Source organism: Protobothrops mucrosquamatus, unplaced genomic scaffold (genome assembly GCF_001527695.2).
Source record: "Protobothrops mucrosquamatus isolate PMUCROS unplaced genomic scaffold, P.Mucros_1.0 scaffold1172, whole genome shotgun sequence".
Classification (NCBI taxonomy): domain Eukaryota; kingdom Metazoa; phylum Chordata; class Lepidosauria; order Squamata; family Viperidae; genus Protobothrops; species Protobothrops mucrosquamatus.
Window position 1 is genome coordinate 252,076 of NW_015387386.1, and position 22,680 is coordinate 274,755.

Consider the following 22,680-nt stretch of genomic DNA (forward strand, 5'->3'; position numbering starts at 1 on the left):
CGCCTACATCGTCCATATAGGACGACTCGGGAACTCAACTCCTACCCCGGGCAGCTCACCGATCCCCTTATGCCCAGGGGAAAGGTATCAAGCCGTTTGACAGCAGATGCTGGCTGTCAAACCGGCTTTTACGCAAAACAGGCGGGAGGCAGCAAACAGCTGCGACCAGCGAAATCGCCTGCCACCGGAAGTCCTCCAAAAAATCCTGTGTTAACACCATTATCTACAAAGAAAAATCTTTTCAGTAAACTTTCTATCAGATGTTAGTAACAAATCTCTTTTTACTAATGTTATTTTTATACCAGCTTTAATTCTGACTGTCAACACTATTAAAGATGTGGTAAAATTAGGATTTCTTTGATCAGGTCTAATTTAAAAAATGCATAGCAGTTTAAAACTATATGTGCTGAGAAAAAGAATACTGCTAACAGGTACTTTCAAGAAGTTTTAAAAGAATTCTAGAAATGTATGTTATCAGTATAATTTTAGTGCTATTATTATTTATTGATATTAAGCAGTTTCTGCAATAATATAACCAGTCCAGTATTTGACGTCAAAGCTCTGGAACAATTTAAATGCTCTGCCTTTTATGACATCCATGAATATATGGCAAGGTCAAGCAGGTCTGATTCCTCAGTAATTGCAAATTTGCAGATGTCAGGGGAAAGTACAGATTTCCCTTCACACTACATTTAATCCCTCCTCCTCCTCCTCCTCCTCCTCCAAATGAATCTGTTTTCAAGATAGCCTACTTGTACTAGAATTGCTTGTTTTTCCACATTTTTCTTGGGTTGAACTGGGTTTCCTGCCCTGACTTTCCCCTTCCCTCTTTTTTCCTTTTTAAACTACTTTAAACTGGGACATGATATCTTGGTTATGTCCGGTTCTGATCAACTAGCTGGGTATTATGCTGTATTTAATTTTATATGATTACTTTTCTTCTTTTATTTTTGATGACAAAGGAATAGTGTCATCACTTAGTCATATAAATTGAGTATTCTCCAGGTTCCCATAGTTCTATATTCCCAGATGTCAGATTCATTGTAGATTTGATTGCTCTGCAACCACTGCAAATTAACCACTTCCAGCTTTAGAGGAATATATTATGAATGCATACCTCTATTTTTACGTATTTGTTGTTACATAGATCATTGCTGTTGTATTGCCTTAAGTCATTTCAAACTAAAGGAAGGATGGATGGATGGATGGATGGATGGATGGATGGATGGATGGATGGAAGGAAGGATGGATCAAAATGAGAACCAAGAATAAATTGGATTTAGTATGGATTCCTTGGAGAAACGATCCTTTACAAAAGAATAAAAAATGTTAAATGCTTTGCTTCTAGACTTTTCTTAATGTAAAATGTAGGTTAGTTTTTGAATAACACTGTTTCAAATTAGATGAAGCCCCTTTTTTAAAATCAAAATGCAAAGTACAGCACAGCCCTAAAAATTATTGTCTCTTTTCCTCTCATTTATCCATCTTTCATAATTTCAAAACATTTTGCTTTATGCCACAGAGCTATTCCGTATTAATACTAAAATCTGCCATATTTGACAGCAGATGACCATGGCAAATGGTATTATTTATAGTACAATTTGTAAAAGAAGTTAAAATACATAGGTCTGCTGAGGACAAGTAGTAGGGATTGTCAATACCAGTGGTCTGTTGATATTTGGAATCAGATTAGTTTGAAGGCCCAATTCTCTAAGCAACATATGTTCTCGTGATTGGCATTTGATGACCAGAGAACAGGAAGTGAGGCAGACTTCCATGCAGATCTGCTGTTCATTGGAACTTTTAAAATAAAATATACAGACAGACACCTACCATACACATATATTTGTGTGTTCATGTGTGTATCCATGTGTGTGTTCCATTTTTCTTCTTTTTCTTCTTCTTGTGCCATATCCATTATCGGACGTTGGCGATCATGTTAGCGATCCTGTTTTTATCAGCAGCCACACGAAAAAGTGCTGCTGAGTTTTGTCCAAACCAGTCCCTGATGTTCTTCTTCTGCCTGGACCAAGTTTGCCTTCAATCTTTCCCTGGAGGATTAAATGGAGTATGCTGTATTTTTCTGGGTGTCACATCACATGTCGGAAATATTCTAATTTTCGTTTGTTAATTGTTTTGATGATTTCCCTTGGCTTTCCCAGGCGGCTTATCACCTCCTCATTTCTGATCTTGTCAACCCAGCTTATACGTAACAGCCGCCTGTAAATCCACATTTCAATTGCTTCTAGTCTCTTCAGGTGGCCTTCTGTCAGAGACCAACTCTCTACTCTATAGAGCAGGATAGAAAAAATATAGCATCTGACAAGCCTGATTTTCAGTCTTAGGCTTATATTGTGACTGCAGAAGACCTTTTTCATTCTGAAGAATGCTGTTCGAGCTTTCTCTATCCTAGTCTTTACTGCAGTGGTCATGTCCCAGCTTTCATGTAAATGTTCCATTTTTAAAAAGCATAAACTTGAAAGAATAGACTGTAAATTTAGAGAACAAAGATAATACTTTTGGTTTTATGTATTCTGAACTCTATAGTTTTATACTGTTTTTTTAATTAACCCTTCCTGCAAGTGATAATCAGCCTGACATACAAAACGAGATGTCCTCCACTTTGTTTTATAAGGTCAATGTATCAAATTCCTAATATATTATTAGCAAGCAAAGAATATTCACAATCTGACGGCTTTTTTTGATAACAGTTTGTAACATAATATAGTAAAAGCATAGATTAAATTTTAATTAGCAGTACATTGGCTTTAATTGAATTTTTGAATGTTTGGAAGTATTTCTGTAAATAATGATATGCTGTGGCTTTTTTTTTTTTTTTGCATTGCTTTGATTCTCAAAGCCTTGGGGTGCCACATTAAATCTAAAGCAGAATAATGAAGACAACTGAGACAATAGATGCTTGGTTTCCTAAGTTCCTTTATGTTTTATGATTAAATTACAATCTATCATTCAGGATTAATGAGCTAATCCTGGGAGCCAGTTCTGCATTTAAAAGGACCACAGGGTTTCATCAGGCACTGTCATTAGTTGTATTGTATTGGAATCACAAACCTTAATATTATGCCATTTTCCCAATATAATATATGCATGATCGACTCTGATCATGTTACCTCTTGGGGAGAGAAGGTTGAGATAAGTTTGCCAATCTTTGTTGGGTGTTATTATTTTTCATAACTTACTCTCTTATCTACCAAAACTGCAAATACCAGAATTACTGTAGTATGAACAATCAGTACATGTTGTATTAATGGGTGTGCCACATGTAACAATCCCACCATATTTGGGCTGCAAAATGAAAAAGAAAAGTATAACATGTACAGGATGATCTAGTGGAGTGGTGGTGAACCTATGGCACGGGTGCCAGAGGTGGCACTCAGAACTCTCTCTGTGGGCACGTGCACCGTCGCCCCAGTCCTAGGCCTTCAGCTGGGTTTTATAAAACCTTTTTGCTTTAGGCCTCCGCTGCCGTGTGCAAAAAAAAAAAAAAGGTTCAATCAGTCAATTTCAATTTCTCGAAGGAAAAAAAAGATCTTGCAAAGTTGGAATTGATTGATTGAACTTTTTAATCCCATCCAATCTGCCGTTACCACCACAGCCACTCCCACCCAATTGGCCACACCCAGCCAATGGGCCACACCCACCCGGCACCCAACGATGTATAAGTGGGTTTTGGATTACAGTTTGGGCACTCAGTCTTTAAAAGGTTCGCCATCACTGATCTAGTGTAAGATGCTGGCCAATAGCATTATAATCACGGCTAACAATGAATTGTACTTCGCTTAAGCTGAATAAATATTGTTTGATATTTTAACCCATCTAACATGTAAAGAAATTATATGTGCAAGTATAAACCAACATTAAGAATGCTAGGAAAATGTTTCCAGCTAAGTTGTATCTGTTGTCAGTAATTAGCACACTCCTTTACATTTCCAGAAATTCAAAATTGACTATAAACCTTCTTGTTTTGATTCGTCAGAAATGCCAATCATAACCTTTTAATTTACACAAGAAGGGTTACTAGCTAAGTCTAAGGAGAAAGACCTTACATTTCTAGCAGGAAACATTCTGCGCTGCTATGAAATATGAAAGTGATGGAAGGCTGAATCCCAGGAAAATTTATTGCTTGCTTGGCAGCTGGTCTGTTTAGCCCTGCCAATCATTTCCTCTTTCAATTCTGCAAATGCATGTAGTACTATTAATTTCCTAGTGTCCAAACAGTCTCTAGAAGTGTTTTGGAGTAAATAAGTAAACTTCTTTACCATAATGCATTTCACAAATGAAGTACATTATAGAGTTCTGTGGGAATATTGTCTTTCTGCACTAGATTTACATATTAATTTGCAACCTAGAACACTGACATTTCTAAGATTTATTAAAGTTTCTAAAGGTAGTCCTCGACTTACGACCACAATTGAGCTCAAAATTTCCATTGCCAAACAAGAAAGTTGTTAAGTGAGTTTTGCTGCATTTTATGGCCTTTCTTACCACAGTTGTTAAGTGAATTACTACAGTTGTTAAGTTACTAACATGGTTGTTAAGTGAATTTGGCTTCCTCATTCACTTTGTTTGTCAGAAGGTCACAAAAGGTGATCACATGACTGTGGGACACGACAACCATGCCAGTTGCCAAGCGTCCAAATTTTGATCACAATACCATGGGGATGCTGCAACAGTCGTAAATGTGAAAAACAGGTCATAAGTCACTTTTTTCAGTGTCATTGTAACTTCAAATGGTCACTAAACAAGTGGTTGTAAGTCAAGGATTACTGTATTAAGTTTGTTCTCAGTATCATAGTCCTATAGACAAGAAAGGAATACTGAATTCAATAGTATTTATTTTCAGGTAAATTAATAGCAATAGCACTTAGACTTATATACCGCTTCACATTAATGTAACAGTTTACGGTACAGTTCATATTCAATATGTTCAAATACCTGTATATTTTTGTAGAGTTTATTTTTAAAGCAGGAATGATAGCATACATTTCTCATTTATCTCCTCAGTTTAGCATGGGCCATTTGTTTTCATAAATAAATAATGATTGATATTGGATTGCAGATATCTGTCCAGCAGTAGGATTTTTTTTTCTGGTCCCATTTAAGTATTTGGATGAGTCTTTCAATGTATATGAGAAGGATCATGGATATTTTTTCCATACATTGGAAAAAAAAATATTTAGCCACATACATTTAGCCATGTATGTGGCTAAAACTCAGTTGTAGTCATTTGTTTGTGTCTACCAAACCTTCTAGAACATGAAAAGTGTGCTGTTCTCTGAATAAATATGCCTTATAATAACTATAATTATAAATAATAATTGCTGCCAAAATGCCATCATTTTTATAAAATAGAACTACAGTAAAATAAATTGGTATGCAGCAATATGACTTAAATTTCCTAATTTCCAAAGGGACATTGTTCTTCATACATATTCAGGGCATGTAATAAAAATTGTAACACTATGTTTCCTGTGGGAATGCAACTGAAACACAAGCAGATCCTAGTTTCCACATGACACGATTAGGAAATAATTAAACTAATTATAATTGCAGATAATGCAGTTTGAAAGTGAAGAAAATCTAAAGATTAGCTTTTGATATGAGCTCTCCTTCATGAGATGATGCATTCTGTGTTATCTTTGATGCTGGCCTAGACAAAATGCTACAATGTGATGTACAGTACCTAATTTTGATTGGCAAACAAGTCAATTGTATGTTTCTTTCGGGTTAATTCCTTTTCTGAACAACTATGTCATTCTTTTTTTTTAATTGTAATATAGAGTAAGTAGAAATGAAAATATGGAGGGAGCCAAAAAGGAATGATTAAAGGATACTTTCCTACACATCTTAGTTGAATACTTAAGTCTTCCTTTGTTTTTTGTATGGGCCTTTCTACTTTCAGAAATGAGGAGCTTGGTGAATAGCATATATAGCAGGGGTAGTCAACCTTGGCTCTTTTATGACTCGTGGACTTCAACTCCCAGAATTCCTGAGCCAGCTAAGCTGGCTCAGGAATTCTGGGAATTGAAGTCCACGAGTCTTAAAAGAGCCAAGGTTGACTACCCCTGATATATAGCCTTCCGCATTCTTTCCAAAGAAGAACTTGAGCAAGTGAATATTTCTGATAGATGAATCATTTTAGGAAGAAGAGGCTAATCGGATATTGGGGGAAACCAGTATTAGGTTACCTTTATGTTAAATAATCACAGCCTAAAATAAGTATGATATAAGGTTGCCCTTTATTTTGATAGTTGATGTATTGTTTGCCAGATAACATCTATGAAATTTTTCAGATTTTCATTTTCCATTTTATCAGTTTTAAGTTTTGTAACACTGTACTTGTCCAATGAACTTTAGAATTCAATAATTCACTTGAACTGTTCTAGTAAATGTCACCTGCTTTGAAACCAAAGGATCTCAAATGATTAGCACCATGCATTAAATGCTTTCAATCCTTAAATGGTGAAATCTCTGGCAGAAAATCTCTTTAGTTTAGTTAGATCTTCAGTAGGTGAAGTAGTGTGGGGAAAGGATCTTGGGAGACAAAGCAGAGAGATGCTTCCTAGGGAATGGTCAGATAAGAGACAGCATATCTGTCTGTGCAGCATAGCTCCCAATGGTGGGATTCAGCCGGTTTGCACCACTTCGGCAGAACCGGTAGCTAATTTTTTGTTGCCCAGGCCCAGAATGGACTTCCAGAAGCGGCATCCACACAGAGAACTGGTTGTTCACATATATGAATCCCACCACTGATAGCTCCCCACACTTTTTCGTAATCAGTAAGCCAAATGCAGTGTTCATTTTGAAGAATTTTCATTGAATAAGAAAAGACAGAAGTTTAATATGAATGAAAGGCAAGCAGAAAACAACTATGTCTAGAATTTCACAGGATAATTTCCACGAGTTAATCAGGCCAATAATATAATAAAAACCAGATTTGGAACCACCGTAGAAATAAAGTGATAAGTAAATTTTAGTTTTATAGTATGTCATTTTATGCTTTAAATTACAAAATCCCCGAGTATACTTAATAGAAATTACTTTCCTATCAATTACTGATCTGCCGGATAATTCAATATTACTTAGTAAACAATTAAACCATTATTTTTTTCCCTAATTATGTATCTGCTTTTTGACATTTATATTTTACCAGTCTTCTCTGAAACTCAAGATGACACACAAAGTATTCTCAAGAGTGGTAGTTCTCAATCCAGATAGCAGACTTGCTTAATTTAAATAAACTATTTGCCCTCAGTCTAAACTTTTTGAAATCATATGAAATCGAAGGATCATAAGCCAATGATAGAATATGTTTTTCAGCATAGGATTTGGGTAATATATCTTGTGACCCTGGATTATTATCAGTCAGAGCAGCCAATTGTAGATCAGTGGGAAATGTGATCCCAAAATCCTGGAAATAGAAGTGAGTTCCTGTTGGTAATTAAATTTATCTAGATATACAAATGCAGTAATAATACACTATTACATATGTTGTTTGGTTAGTTAGGATTAACAAAAATGTCAATAAACTGTTATCTTCCAGGGAATGAAGCACCAGAATCACATTGAGTAAGTAATTATAGCCACTGTACATATGTATTATCTTAAATCTACATGTTGTAGTCATTTTGCTGCATTGTGAAGCAGCTCTGATAAATTTTTGGCTCATTTCACAGTTTCCATTATCCATTATTTTATTAATTGTCAAAAATATCTGCTAACTTTTAATTGTGCTATAGACGTAGAAAATAGGTATGACTACTCATATAAAATTTGGTTATATGTGTTCTTTAAATGTCCTATCTGGTCTCAGCTAAAATGCTTGGGATTACCTTTTTGCTACTAAATGGGCTGAATTGTAAGATTGGGAACAATTAACAGTCCATTTAAACTGGCTTTGTTCCACTGATTTCAACAGCACATTCCTTTGTGTGTCATTTGTGATTAAATCTTTTTGTGTAATATTAAGAAATCTTCCCACTCAGACTCTTAAAAGAAAGTAATTCCATTTCAGTGCTCTCCATTGCTAGTTGGTGTCATTCTTAAAAGAAATTGACTTTGATCACAGCAATGGCTGTGTTTTAAGGTCAAGAGGTTAGGCATCTGCATTCTTTCCACTTTCTGAGAACTAGACCTTGAGATAGTGAAGTAAATGAAAAGCAAGTATTGTATTCATATTTACAATTGAAAATCATGAACAAAATCCAAGTCAAGAGTAGCTTTGATATATCTTCAACAGCATGATAATTACACTTCCATCTTTGTTCTATAATCAATATCAACTGATTAGTTCAGCATATTTCTTTTTCATCTGTGTAAAGAAGTACTATCTTTTCAACTGAGTTAATATACATCTGGGAGGAAGTCAAAACAGTTACCTAAATCTCTTAAGTTTTACGTAAGTCATATGTCTCACTCACTCTTTTCTTTAAAAAAAATGCATTTCAAAATCTGTAATTGTTGAAGTTATGCAAACTTCAGTGGATGAGAATGGATGAGAATCTTCAAGGGGAAAACAACTCAAGAAGCTTCGGAAATTTTGAAAAGTGAGATTATAAAAGCCCAGTCTAGCACAATACCAACGAAGAAGAAAAATAACAGCTCTCAAAAGAAACCAGCATTGCTGCATAAAAAACTCTCTGATAAATTGAAAGACAAAAAGGACAAGTATAAGAAGTGGAAAGAGGGGCATATAACAAGGCAGAATATCAGCAAATAGCCTGAGCCTGCAAAGATGAAGTGAGGAAAGCTAAGGCTAAAATGAACTAACTATTTTTTACAAAAGTAAAAAGTAACAAAAAAGCTTCTTTCAACATGTAAAAAACAAGAAAAAAGTTAAAGAAATGATTGGTCAATTAGTGAGAGAAAGTGGCAAGAAGGTGACAAGCAACAGGGAGAAAGCAGAACTACTTAACTCGTTTTTTGCATCCGTATTTACACAAAGGGGAAAAAAACAGTCCAACCTATCAAAAACAGTACCATAAAAAACAGATTAGAAACACAAGTTAAGATAGGCAAGAAAATGGTAAGTGAGCACCTGTCCACCCTAGATGAGTTCAAATCACCAGGACCAGATGGACTACACCCCAAGGTTCTGAAGGAACTGGCAGATGTGATCTCAGAACCATTCAACTATATCTTTCAAAGATACTGGAGACTGGGGAACTACCAGAGGACTGGAAAAGAGCTGAAGTAGTTCCCATCTTCAAAAAAGGGGAAAAAATGGATCCAGGAAACTACAGACCTATCAGCCTGACCTCAATACCTGGGAAGATCTTGGAAAAGATAATCAAGCAATGAATCAGCAAACACCTAGAGGCAAACAAGGTCATTACCAAAAGCCAACATAGGTTTGTCAAAAGCAGATTATGCAGACAAATCTTATTGCATTCTTTGACCAGGTGACAAAATTAGTGGACCAGAGGAATGCTGTGGATATAATTTACTTGGACTTCAGTAAGGCATTTGATAAAGTAGACAACAATCTACTACTTGAAAAGATAGAAAAATGTGGGTTAGACAGCATCACCACCAGATGGATTTGTAGCCGTATTCAGTGTGTGGTCCTCCATGGAACTGCATCTATATGGAGGGAAGTGTATAGTGGGGTGCCCCAGGGCTCTGTTCTTCAACATCTTCATCAATGATTTGAATGAGGGGATAGATAGGGAGCTCATCAAATTTGCAGACGACATCAAGCTGGCAGGAATAGCTAAAACTCCAGAAGACAGGCTTAAGATACAGAAGGATCTTGACAGACTTGAACATTGGGCGCTATCTAACCAAATGAAATTCAGTGGTGAAAAAAGTAAGGTTCTACATTTAGGCAAGAAAAACCAAATGCACAGGTATAGTATAGGTCAGGGGTGTCAAACTGCTGGCCCGCAGGCCGGATGTGTCACACCAAAACCATGCCCACCCTATTGCTGGCAATGGGAAAAAAGTCACGATACATTGCGACATGCCACGTGACGTCGCAAGTTTGACACCTGTGGTATAGGTGGTACCTTGCTCAATAGTAGCAGCTTTGTGAGGGATCTTGGAGTCCTAGTGGACAATCACTTAAATATGAGCCAGGCAGTGTGCTGCAGCTGCCAAAAAAGCTAACACAGTGCTAGGCTGCATTAACAGAGGGATAGAATCAAGATCACGCAACGTGTTAATACCACTTTACAATGCCTTGGTAAGGCCACATTTGGAATACAGCATCCAGTTTTGGTCACCACAATATAAAAAAATGTTGAGACTCTAAAAGTACAGAGAAGAGCAACAAGGATGATCAGGGATTGGAGGCTAAAACATATAAAGAACGGTTGCTGGAATTGGATATGTCTAGTTTAATGAAGAGAAGGACGAGGGGGGGACATGATAGCAGTGTTCCAATATCTCAGGGGTTGCCACAAAGAAGAGGGAGTCAAGCTATTCTCCAAAGCACCTGAAGGCAGGACAAGAAGCAATGGATGGAAACTAACCAAAAAGAAAAGCAACCTAGAACTAAGGAGAAATTTCCTGACAGTTAGAACAATTAATCAGTGGAACAACCTGCCTCCAGAAGCTGTGAATGCTCCAGCACTGGAAGTTTTAAAGAAGAGACTGGACAACCATTTGTCTGAAATGGTATAGGTTTCCTGCATGAGCAGGGAGTTGGACTCGATGACCTCCAAGTACCTTCCAACTTTATTATGATTATTATTACTGTTGTTATTATTGTTGTTGTAGATGGGAAATAGCAATGTATTTGAAGCTCTACCAAAGTTGCTGCCTTTGGTTCATTTTGGTAAGAACTAACATGTGACTTTGAACAAAGAATAACTCATGAATCAGTATCTCCTAAGACAAAATTAAAGGTGATTTTTTTTTGCAAATAATATGAGCTGTTCTTCATTAAATATAAATATGAGGTCTTCTCATATACATTTTCCAATATCAGAATAAACATATTTGATCAATATTTTTTTTTCTTGAACAAGAATGATTTAGGCCAGAAAGAAGAGAGAAACAAAACAATAGTCAAATAATCTCTAACTTATCAGACAAAAGCTAAGTTGGCTTAAGGTTTTCAGATACTGCTTAAAGTGGTTAATGGATTCTTAACTAAATTGAATAATGCAAATGCTATAATTGCCATATTTCTGAGAATTTTATCTTTCCATTCTTAATTTTTATTTCCTTCTAGTTATTGCAGAAATGAATAGCAGCATTTTTACTAAAATTGAACTATTTACTTTGCTTTAACTTAGTTATATTATTTTCTTAGAACTACACAATCTGAGCCCCTAAGGGTATCTGTAACCCTACATGTGGCTTTTGATAAATTGAATGAATCCAAGAATTGTTACCAAATAATAATGTGTAATGTAACAGAAAGGAAATATATAACAGATATTAATAGAAAACAATCATATAGTTACAGGAATATTTTTCAACAGAATAATTCTTCATATCACCCTAGTGTAATGTTAGCATTAATATGGATACTAAACACCATGTGTGACATAGAAGGAACACTGAGCTGATGATACAGAATGTGGATGCATTCAGTGTGCAGTTTGGAATGAATTGAGATTGGGAATTATAGAACGTTTTAACTAGTCATTTGCTGACTGTTTTATGGGTTTTGTTAAGTGTCCCTTGGTGGTATGGATTGCTTTTGAGGAGATGATGTTTAATAGCAGAGGAGTGGATATGTGATTAGAATGGCAAAGGATAATAAGTGGGGCTCCCTCAGTGTCCCTCAGGGGTTGAGGAATGCTAAATTAGAACAAAAGAGAAAGAATGGAAATCAAAGTACTAATGGAACAGAGAGAAACTTATTTTATTATTATTATTATTTTCAATTTTACTTACATGCCATCCATCTCACTGTCTAAAGTGACTAGAGAAAAAGGGATAGGTTGTTTTCAAGGATGGGAAACTGAGCATCAGAGTCCAGTTCTCATTTCTGATGCCTTGTCCTCAAAGATTGTCTCGTTCTAGAAGAGATACACACATGCACAAAGGAATTCATTGACAAAGGCTTTGCTTTAATCACACTATTATGAGCAGTGACAGGCAGGGTGTTTAAGCAAACACATGCAGTTTTGAGCATTCCCAAATCTCTTGAAAACTTGTCTATGAGAAGTTTCTTGTAACCAAAGTCCAAAGCAGCAGACAGAAGTGTCATTGGGCACAGTCCAATGGTGTCAGTGTCAGAGGTAGGTCATCAACTGGTCTGCAGTCTAAGGACAGTTTCCACAGGCAGGAGTCAGGGCACAAATCAAATTTCCCCTAAATGTGCCAGTTGTTCCCAACAAGAAAATTAGGTCATGTCTCACAAAGTTATCTAGGCTGAGCATGAGACTATAAGCAACTCAAAGGCCTGCAAGGCCCTCAGTGTCAGTCATGGTTGGATTGGTTTATATGGATACTAGAGGCCTGGGTGTCTAATTAATAAGAGAGGACAAAGGTAATTTTAAAATTCAAAACACGAACATTGCAAAGCACTTAGTAACTTTGGTAGTGTGTTGGATGGGGCTCAACAAGATAATCAATAATCTTAGCCTTTGCAATGAAAATAAATATTAGAGAACTGATTGGGAGAATAATATAAAAAAACATAATACACAAAACAAGTAGATGCCACTGTGCAAAGCACAAAGTATCAGGTTATACTCTCCCAACTTGCCTTAGATATATGAACATTTGAAGACTGGACATTTTCCCTTGTGGGGAAATGCCTTGCACTTGAGGGTTTGTTGCCTAGCTGTTAATTTTGCAGTGGCATGTATCAAAAGTTCTCTGGGAGTAGCTCCTTTTAATTAATGTAAGAAAACACCAACAATTAGACTATGGCCATATTTTTTTCCTGAAGAATATTATTCTTTCTCCTATCATATTCAGACTTTTGGCATTCCCCATTTTTCTTCATTTATTTCAAGGGGTTGCAGAAGAACCCAGTTAAAAGGTCACATCCCAGTTTTGCTTAAGTGAAAAAAGAGGAATATGAGTAGAAATAATTCTCATTTGATTTCATAGCCACTGGCAAATCTTAATTGCTATACTTTCAAAGATTATATTTGGTTATAATTATCCTAGGTTAAATTCCAGTGGGTAACTCTGTTATAGCATGAAAAATTATATAAAATCTGCCACTCTTATTATTAGTTTCAATTTATAATGGACTTTTTCATAATAGGTAATCAGGAATCTAACTTTGTAATTGTTAAGGAACTTAGTAGACCATAACATCTGAAATTCTACACTACGTTGTGGCTTTTTAACCACATTCTACTGAAACAAAATTAGATGGGTATACATGTCATCATTTTCATCCAACTCTCCCCTTGTTCCATGATTATTTCCTTTGACAGAATTTCTTATATACTATACTGATATCAAAGATTTTTAAAAAATCTTCTTGATTATGTGCTGTTGGTAACAAATGAATGCTCAAAGGATGTCTTAATATTTACATACTCCTTTGTTACCATTCTTAATTTTGCTGTCCAGTCAAAGATGTCAAATAATTACAATAATAGCATTTCAGACAAGTTATGTCAGCCTTATGCATACCATTAATACATTAATGTGTCAAAACAACAGTGAATGACACAGCTGTAGGCAGTCTTAAAAGCTACTAATGGCTGCCCCACTCCAAGGAATTGATTTGCAAGCAACCCTAAAGCTATAAAACTTTCTCACTGATATATGGTTTCACAAGCTTTGTACTTATGAGTCACCTCACTTTTAGCAGATAGCTAATAGTTGCTTTAATATGAAGGCCAGCCACAGAAACAACATGCTTCATTTTGCCCTCTTAGACAATTACTAATGAATGTCAGTAGTAAAACTATATCCCTTGTCAAATTCAAATATGCTTTTCTGGTATATTTCAGGACAAAATCAGATTTACAAAGATATTAATATTATAAGGCTTTCCTGTATTTTTATTAATTAAGTTCAGTTTATTGGATAACCAAGCAGAGTTAAACCATTTGTAATACTAAAGCATAGAAACAAAATGAAGCACAATATGAGAGAATACAGTGGTAACTCAGTACTCATTGTTAATTCATTCCGGTAGGTGTGACAAGTACTAAAAACGATGAGTGACAAACAAACCACATGACTTACCATGTGACTCTCTGTTTCAGCCAGGAAGGACTTCCTGTCTGTCCCTTTTCCTATGTCAGGGACCTTCCCAACATGGCTGACTTCCTGTCCTGAGCTGTCCTCATTTTTCTATCACAATGCATTGAGTACCAAACAAAAGATGAGTACCAGGACAAAATTTTTGAAGCAATCAAGTCCTGAGGTACCACAATAATGCTTAATACAGATTACAAAATCAATAAACTACCAATTGAACCTCCATTAAATTTTTTAATTTCTAGGATTGGAAAGCACTTTCTTAATGCATTGCATGTACAACAGCCATAAAGTATTGTCCTTAGTCTTATTAATATTATCAATTAAATGTGAATGTATTAAGTCTTTTGCAGATGATAAGCAGTCATCTTTATCAGAAACAAATTTATCAGATGGAAAATATATATCAGGTTTGAGAGCTTTGCATTATGTAATTTCACAGAATTGGCTTCCTGTTGTCACTTGATTCTCCAGGCCAGGACTATGTAGACCAGTGGTTCTCAACCTGTTGGTCGGGACCCCATTTGGGGTCGATCGACCATTTCACGGGGGTCGCCAAGCAAGGCTGTCCGCCATTTCTTTGTCCGCCATTTTTTTCCCTTTTCCGGCGGGTGCCTTACCTCCCTTGGGCTGGGCCAGCTGGTGGTCGGCCTGCTCCGTCTCTGCCGCTTGCCAGCTACGCCTCGGCTGGCGCAGGGGGCGGAACCACGCATGCGTGGTGCTCCCGGGCAGGGAAAGTCCTCGACTTACGACCGGTTGGGTAGTCCTCGACTTATGACCGGTTTAGTCCTCAACTTATGACCAGTTTAGTCCTCGACTTACGACCGGTTGGGGTCGCGGCATTAAAAAGGTTGAGAACCACTGATGTAGACTCTCATTCAGTTGTTTCAGTATTAATGGACTGCAGTCCATCATTAGGGGAAATAGGAGACTGGAATAATTAGTCTTCTTCTTCTTCTTCTTCTTCTTCTTCTTCTTCTTCTTCTTCTTCTTCTTCTTCTTCTTCTTCTTCTTCTTCTTCTTCTTCTTCTTCTTCTTCTGTTTCTTCTTCTGTTTCTTCTTCTTCTGTTTCTGTTTCTTCTTCTTCTCCTCCTCCTCTTCCTCCTCCTCCTCCTCCTCCTCTTCTTCTTCTTCTTCTTCTTTTTCATCATCATCTTCATCATCATCATCATCCCTAATTTGAATACCACACAAGGAGTTGCTGGTTAGAACATAGAATAATAGAGCTGGAAGGGACCTTGGAAGTGTTCTGGTCTCACTCCCTGCTCACGCAGGAGCCCCTATACCATTTTAGACAAATGTCCAGTCTCTTTTTGAAAGCCTCCAGTGATGAAGCATCCACAACTTCTGAAGGCAAATTATTCCATTGTTTTTCCGCTCTTCTGTTCTTCTGTTTTACTTCTGTTTGTCATTGTTCTTCAGTTCTTCTGCTCAGGCGAGGGCCATAATTCAATAGAACGGGCATGACAATTATGAATGCAGCCCTGTAATGATAATCCAGGGAATATGAGATGGAATTAAAGAGTAGGATATAAGATGGACAGCAGTTAAGTTAAATGTTTACTGTTTACTGTTTTACTAAGGCCTACTTAGAATTGTAATATTAGGGTGGTATATGTTTTGAACTCTAAGCTCTAGATTCAGCCTGTCTGAGTTCATAAGCCTTCTGTTTCTGAAATATAGTTTCCATTTAAATTTGGACTTATTTTGGATTTCAGAGGCAGAGCCAGGATAATTTAAAAAGAAAGAAAAAATCCCTATCATGTAATTCCAAGTTCAGTGTGCCGTCTAAGGTGTGAATACTTTTAGTTAATACTTTCTATGAGGCTGCTTTAATTCTCTCAGCTCCATAAACAGTAGAATATCAAGTGCTATACTTCATTTTCAGTTGGGTTTTGCTTTCAAAAGTGCTGAAAATATAATTGAAAAAATCAAATTAAAAGTGCTAATTGTTTCTCTGCTATTCTCTTGATGTTATATATGCTGATGGGAAATATTGCTTCTTCACTATTAAAGAAATTTATCATTATATGAATCTATATCCTGGAGTCAGTAACCTGTGATAAAATGACAAGCATAAAAGAAAAAGTAAATGGTGGAATTAATGTAGTTCTTTTTTTCATTTCAAGAATTGCTGACAATTTGTAGATACATCAGCTCAGTTCATTCAACCTTTAAATTGTCTCTCATGTTGTACATAGCTCATATACTGTATGAACAGTAAAATTGTACCATAGTTGTGTATAATATTTGGGAGAGAATATCATTTTATCTGCTTCTAAATACATTGACTGAGCCTATTACAATGCATGTCATATAATAACAGTATTCCACTACTCCTGAAGATGGTCATAGACTATGGAAACACTACAGAAGCATTCAGGCAATCATTTCATTTCAGGAAACAGTTGAGGTTTATGAATTGCATTTTGAATTCATATAGTGCTTATTGCTATATTGTATGCTACAACAGAGGCATCAAGCAATCATTTAATATTCTGTGCAAATCGTTCCTATTCATCATGCAATAGGAGAGAATCTCAACTTATTTCCTGTAATTTCTCTGGTTAAACAAACCTAGGGTCTACAAAAATTTTAATATATTTAAAAATAGTGCAGTGAAGTTTTTAAAAAAATAACGCAGGGGACCATAAAGTTCTGGGCAGAAACATGAAGGAACTGGGGCCCCAAGTTATATTCATTTATTCATTCCTGTTGGAGGATATGTTGCAGAATAGTCATTGAAGAGAAAGAGGAATATTGAAAATGAACAGTCAGCTACCGAGAGGATGCCAACGGGAGAAGTTTGGGTTGTTTGATCATGGGATGTGTTTCCATGATGACTCCTGGCAAAATACGGGATGCATTTTCCAGAACTGGGAAGAATTTGTTTGGAATGAACCTTGTAAACTTGATTTTGAATGAAAAATCTCTGGAAGAGATAAGTGAATTCAGAAAGTACATTAGGACTGGGTTTGGATAGGTGTTTCTGGGATGTGAAAACACCCCAAATGGAAAGGAATAGTTCAAACTACATACCTATCAACACCGATTGGAATCGGAGGAAGGAGGTGAACCAGCACAAAACTATGCCCCCCCCCCAAATCCCAGGTCTGAAGCCAACTCAAAAGGATACCGTGGTCAATAGCATTGAAAGTTATCAAGAGGTCAAGAAGAATTGGAATGGATAAACTGCCTCCATCTTGCTCTTGTTGTGCATCATCTAAAAGCAAGACAAATGCCATATCTATCCATATCTGAGCCTGAAACCTGGCTGTAAAAGATCCAGATAACCTATCTCATCCAGGAATCTCTGTAGCTGCAGCGTGATTACCTTCTGAACATGCCATGAGTTTTTATGGGTAAGAGGGAACTTGAAACTCCCCAGACCTGATCCAACATCTTTGCACTATACCACACTAGCTATGTGTAGAGAGATTAAAGAAGATGATCTTTGCAGAGATATGCAGACTCGGTCGCCGAGGCAGCAGGATGTAAAACCATTTTAAAAGACCAAAATGTCCAGATAATATTGAGAAGAGGTTCAAACAGACATGTCCCTAATTCACTGAAATATAAGAAGGAGGAGGTATAGCACAGTCAGTCTTTCAAGATTCTGTTGTCCTAGCCACTCTGTCCTACGATGAAAGAAACGAAAGGGACAAAAAGCACCATGCGACTTCTGTTGCAGAATGTATAGATCCCTAGAATACCTGTAATCTAGTTCGCCCTATAAAGAAAAATGGCATTTCAAACTAGGAAGAGCCTGTGTGTCCTCCGTACACAGACACATTGCAACAGACAAACCACAGGGTGCACTTAGAAGGGATCAAAATATTTTAAACATGTCAGATTTTTACTTATAAGATTGTACAGGATGTGTGCACAATCCAAGTGCCATTCGTTTATTTATTTAGATAGCTATTACCCAGCCTTTTCATCACATTCTCAATTGCTTGTAATTAAGCTCTGAAGATGAACAAATATGTAAAATCTTACTTTAATTGTTTACATGGCAGAAGGGGTATGAATGAGGCTCCTGACTGAACCAATATATTCAGCTTCAATCTGCATTCTTCTGCATGTCAAATTAAACAGTTTGTCTTTCCAATAATAACAAGATATCACCAACCTATTTTTGAGAGACCTTAAAAGCCTATTTCTGCAATTACCAGTATGGTTGCAAAGATGAATAATAGACTTTATCCAAGGTACTATATTTTATTTCATAAAGCTGATGAAGCATTGGGACTAAATAATAGGTCTGTAGGGCAGGGATGGAGATAATTTGATTTTTGAAGGCCAATTCAGTCTATGTTCACCTCCCAAAAACCAAACTGAACCCTGTGGATATTTGTATATTAGTAGAAGAATAGATTTATGTATATGTAGGAGAATGAAGTAGAGCATGGCCAAAAGAAACATTAATATGTATGCACTTTTTTGCCTTCTATTCTAAATAATGCTCAATGAAAAAAATTAAACAATTTTAAATTTAAATGCCAAACCATGTTATCTTTTTGCAGCTAGCAGAATTGCATAGCCGAAGGCTATACTCTCAGAAAGGCTACATCTTGCATCCTTTTGAATTTTCATGAACTGCTTTTTGATTGGATGCAATTTAATAGGAATGCAGAATATTGTACCGTCAAAAGGATTTTGGTGTCGCTGCACAATCCATTGTATGTGTTACCATTATGCCTTAGTAAGCTTATAATTAACTAATAACCTTTATCTAAAGAGAGTTTGTATGCATATGAAAAAGTAAATTTCAGGACCCCTACTGTTTCACGAGATGATATTTTGTATGAACTCATTAATTTGAGAATACTGGTTCTCAAATATATTCTATTTAAAACTCAAGGCCAATATGTTCATATTTTTTGCATATCAGCATCAACCCTACACAAAATAATGAATAAATCATACAGCATCATATAGCAAAACAATTTAAATATTTGGGTGGGTAGGATGATTTAGCTCATGAGGGCAATTTAAGATTTCACTGGACTTTTTATGTGCTTTTGGATAAACTGCTATGCAAAAATGTTTCTGCTTTAATCAGTAATTACTTTTGATAAGTTATGATGAGTGTGAAACTCTTGTTGTTCCAAGGGCCGGTTCCCTGATATGTAGGTTCTGAGGTTTTGCTTGGTAAAGAAATACAGGAAACCAGAAGATGCCTTTAAGTTTTACGTTTTTATTCAGCTGAATAGAGACGGACTCCTCTAAATGAAGGGAGCCACGAATGACAAGAAATCCTTGTACTTATTCTGTATAATTACATAAGCAACCCATCCAGCAAAGATGACACACATAAGATAAAGATTTCACCCAGTAAGTCTGGCACACTGTAGATAAGAAGGGAGAAAGCAGAAGTAGCTAAACATGTTCCCATTCGGGTGTATCCCTAAAGATATAATATGTTCTTGGGTGGGTTAGGACATTGGGTGTTGTCCTTGCTGTCCTTTCATGACCCTGCATCCAGGACTACAAGTGACCAGAGACAGAGGGTCCATCTGTATATTGATGCTGTCCCATAAGTCCTGGTCAGCATCCCTTCAAAATAAATCTGAAAGCTACTGGACTTAAACTTGAGTCAAAAGTGAGACTCTGGAGGAGGTCTGAATCACTTGTTTATAGGGCAGGGTTTTTTGAAATAACATCAAGGCCCAAAAGTTCTTTTAGGATTATAGCATAGAACTTTATACGGAAAATCTGGAAGAAAAAAATTTTCACATATGGAAAGGTATAACTGGACATGCCTCCCTTTGAGAAAAGACTTGGCAGTATGTGTCCTTTATGAAAATCGCTCTTATGAGAACTATGTAGTTTCAGAGCTATATTGGAACAGGAAGAGTCCACACCAAGAATATATAGCTTCAATCAGCTTAAGTTCCACCCCAGTCTTTGCATAGCACATCAGATCCTGCTCTTCAAAATCAGACAAGGCCATGATCTGATAAAAGATGGTTTATAAGCATCTGCAAATTCACTGTGCAAGATTTTTTGAGGCCATTTTCCTCTAGATACCAGTGAGCCTTGTGCAGTACCTTGAAAATATCTTCCCTCCCCCCATTCCTTGGACTATCCTATGGTTTCCCTCAAACAGTTGGGATCTTCTGATGATTCTTGAAGAAATTTCATAAAGGCAAAAGCAATTGCTACAACACTATTAACATTAATGCTGCATTCTATGCACCTTCAGTCAAGTAAGCAGAAAAAAAAATATTAGATCCACCCTAAAGTTGTGTTTTTTTCATAAATCAGAATTTTTTAACAGTTTATTAAGTTTCAAATTGTTGGTCACCTTGAATGTCCTATAGCTAGAAATAACGGAGACAACAATAATGGTTACTGGAAATAAAGTAATGAAATTCCTTTGCATTTTTTTCCTTATTTATACTTTTTTGTTCCAATTTGAAATTCTAAGGCAGTTTTTCACTCTGAACATATAGCTATAGGCTTCAGTCTCCAATTTATGTAAAACACTAATTCTGAGAACCTTTGATTCATTGTTGATTTTTCTAATGCACAAATTTCTTGCTGACTGGCTCTGTATGATATTGTTGTGTGCATATTGTTCAACATGATTTTATCCCATGTTTTACTCATTTTTAGAGAATAGCTAACATTATCTTTTACACAGATATGTGTACCATTATTCAAAGCATCTATTCTGGCTAAGATTTGGCTTATGCATAACATCAAGGTAACTGTTTTTGCACCCATGCTCTGTTCTTCAGAGAAACATACTGTAGCTCTATATTTTCATCCTTAAAAAATAGAACAAGTTTTTGTTCAATTTTTATTATTTAATTAACTACAGGACCCCCTTCCTTTATGACAGATTGGTCTTCATATTTTGATACAAAATCCTTGTGTGTCAAATGTTCTGAGGTGAGCATGGGGTTCACATAGGTGAGCACAGGGCTCACATAGCTCTGGGATGTGATTGACACGTCAGGAGGACATATTTATCATTTAGTTAAAATATTTTAATCCATTTTTGTATTATAAAAATACTAAATTGGGCTATTTTGCTGCCTGGTGTTTTTCTGTAACATCAGACCTGTCATCTAGCGTTCAACTGATGGTTATTAGATGAGTATTAGACTCTTAAGTGTCTCTATTCTGTTGACCTGGACTTAAGGGACAGTATCAATTGTGAATACGTGCAAATGGCCCCGCTATCTCTGGCCACTTGCAGAACCATAAATGCAAGGTCATAAAAGGACAGCAAAGGAAACACCCAATATCCTAACCCACCCGGGAACATATGGTGTCTTAAGGAAACACCTAAACCACCCAAAAGTGTTTTCCAAACATGTGAATAAGCAAAATCAGGAATATCAGAATGGACGGAACGGCTTCCATAAAAGCTACAATTTGTGAGGCAACTTTAAACTATAAATTAAATTAATTAAATTAAATCTCACTAAAGCCCTATGTGGAAGATAGTTATACTCTGTCCTTAAACCTAACAAGACTCTGATTCAGTGTGGCTTTCTGAAGGTTGTCTATTCAAACAAATGGAGAAACCAAATAGTAGAGAAGATGATTGTGGCTATCTTTCACTCATGTATATTTTGGATTGTTAAACCAGGAGATGATTGACAACCAACATTCTTTTCTAAAAAATGTATATTTATTATAAAATTTATCCTTTTATTATGTATATGAAGACATACTCTCTTTACAAATATTATATCCTTGCAAGAAAAATATGTAGGAACTGGTACTTTGGCTACTCATTTTCATTATGCTTAAATCATTTTGCTGCCAATTCATTAAAAATGTGAGGCTGAATAGCTCATATAAATTCACATTTCTTTGGAAGAGTGCTTACCAGAAGCCTACAGGGTTCTAATAATAGTGTGTTGATGTAAAAAAAAATATTAACTGAGTTGTTATGGGTATATACCAATTAACTCCCAAGAGGTTTAGTCCCACAATAATCTTATGTGTTCACTAATGTTACTGTATCATATTGTCAGGTTATTAATTTGAAAATGATTATATTTTTCTTGCATTCTAGAAGATTCTTAGAAAACTTTCATGTAGAAGGTTAACTTTCTTTTACAATTTTCCCCCCAAAACCTTTCCCATATTCCTATACTTTACCATGTGATATTTTGAAAAATGTATCTACAGCACAATGCATGTTTGTTTTTAATTTTCACAGCTCAGTCCACTTTTAAGAGATACTGTCTTGAAGAGAACATACAATGTAACATTAAATAATCCAGTTATGATTCGAGTGAGAAGTTCCATTTTTAAAACTGCAACAGGCAGAGAAGACCTTTTTTGTACATCTGATCAACAAAACTCAAAAAAGTGAGTATGGAAGTCTTCTGCTTCTTTGTTTATTGATATAGCTAAGACATTTTATCCTGTGAGGGAGCTTCCATATATCTGCCTCATGTCTTTCCCAATGCTGCCATTTTCTTCCACCATACAAGCATCATCACTACAGGTGGTCCTCGATGTATGGCCACAATTGAGATCAGAACTTCTGTTTTTAAGCAAGTG

At 36.1% G+C, this 22,680-nt stretch overlaps 1 protein-coding gene across 1 annotated transcript in view; it reads left to right on the top strand.

Annotated features, from left to right (window-relative positions):
- Positions 1-22,680, top strand: part of STPG2 (sperm tail PG-rich repeat containing 2) — a 196,391-nt gene that overhangs the window by 172,401 nt on the left and 1,310 nt on the right. The window contains exon 13 of the mRNA XM_015820739.2: positions 22,334-22,485. Coding sequence (XP_015676225.2) covers positions 22,334-22,485 — 152 coding nt within the window. The remainder of the gene's footprint in view (positions 1-22,333; positions 22,486-22,680) is intronic.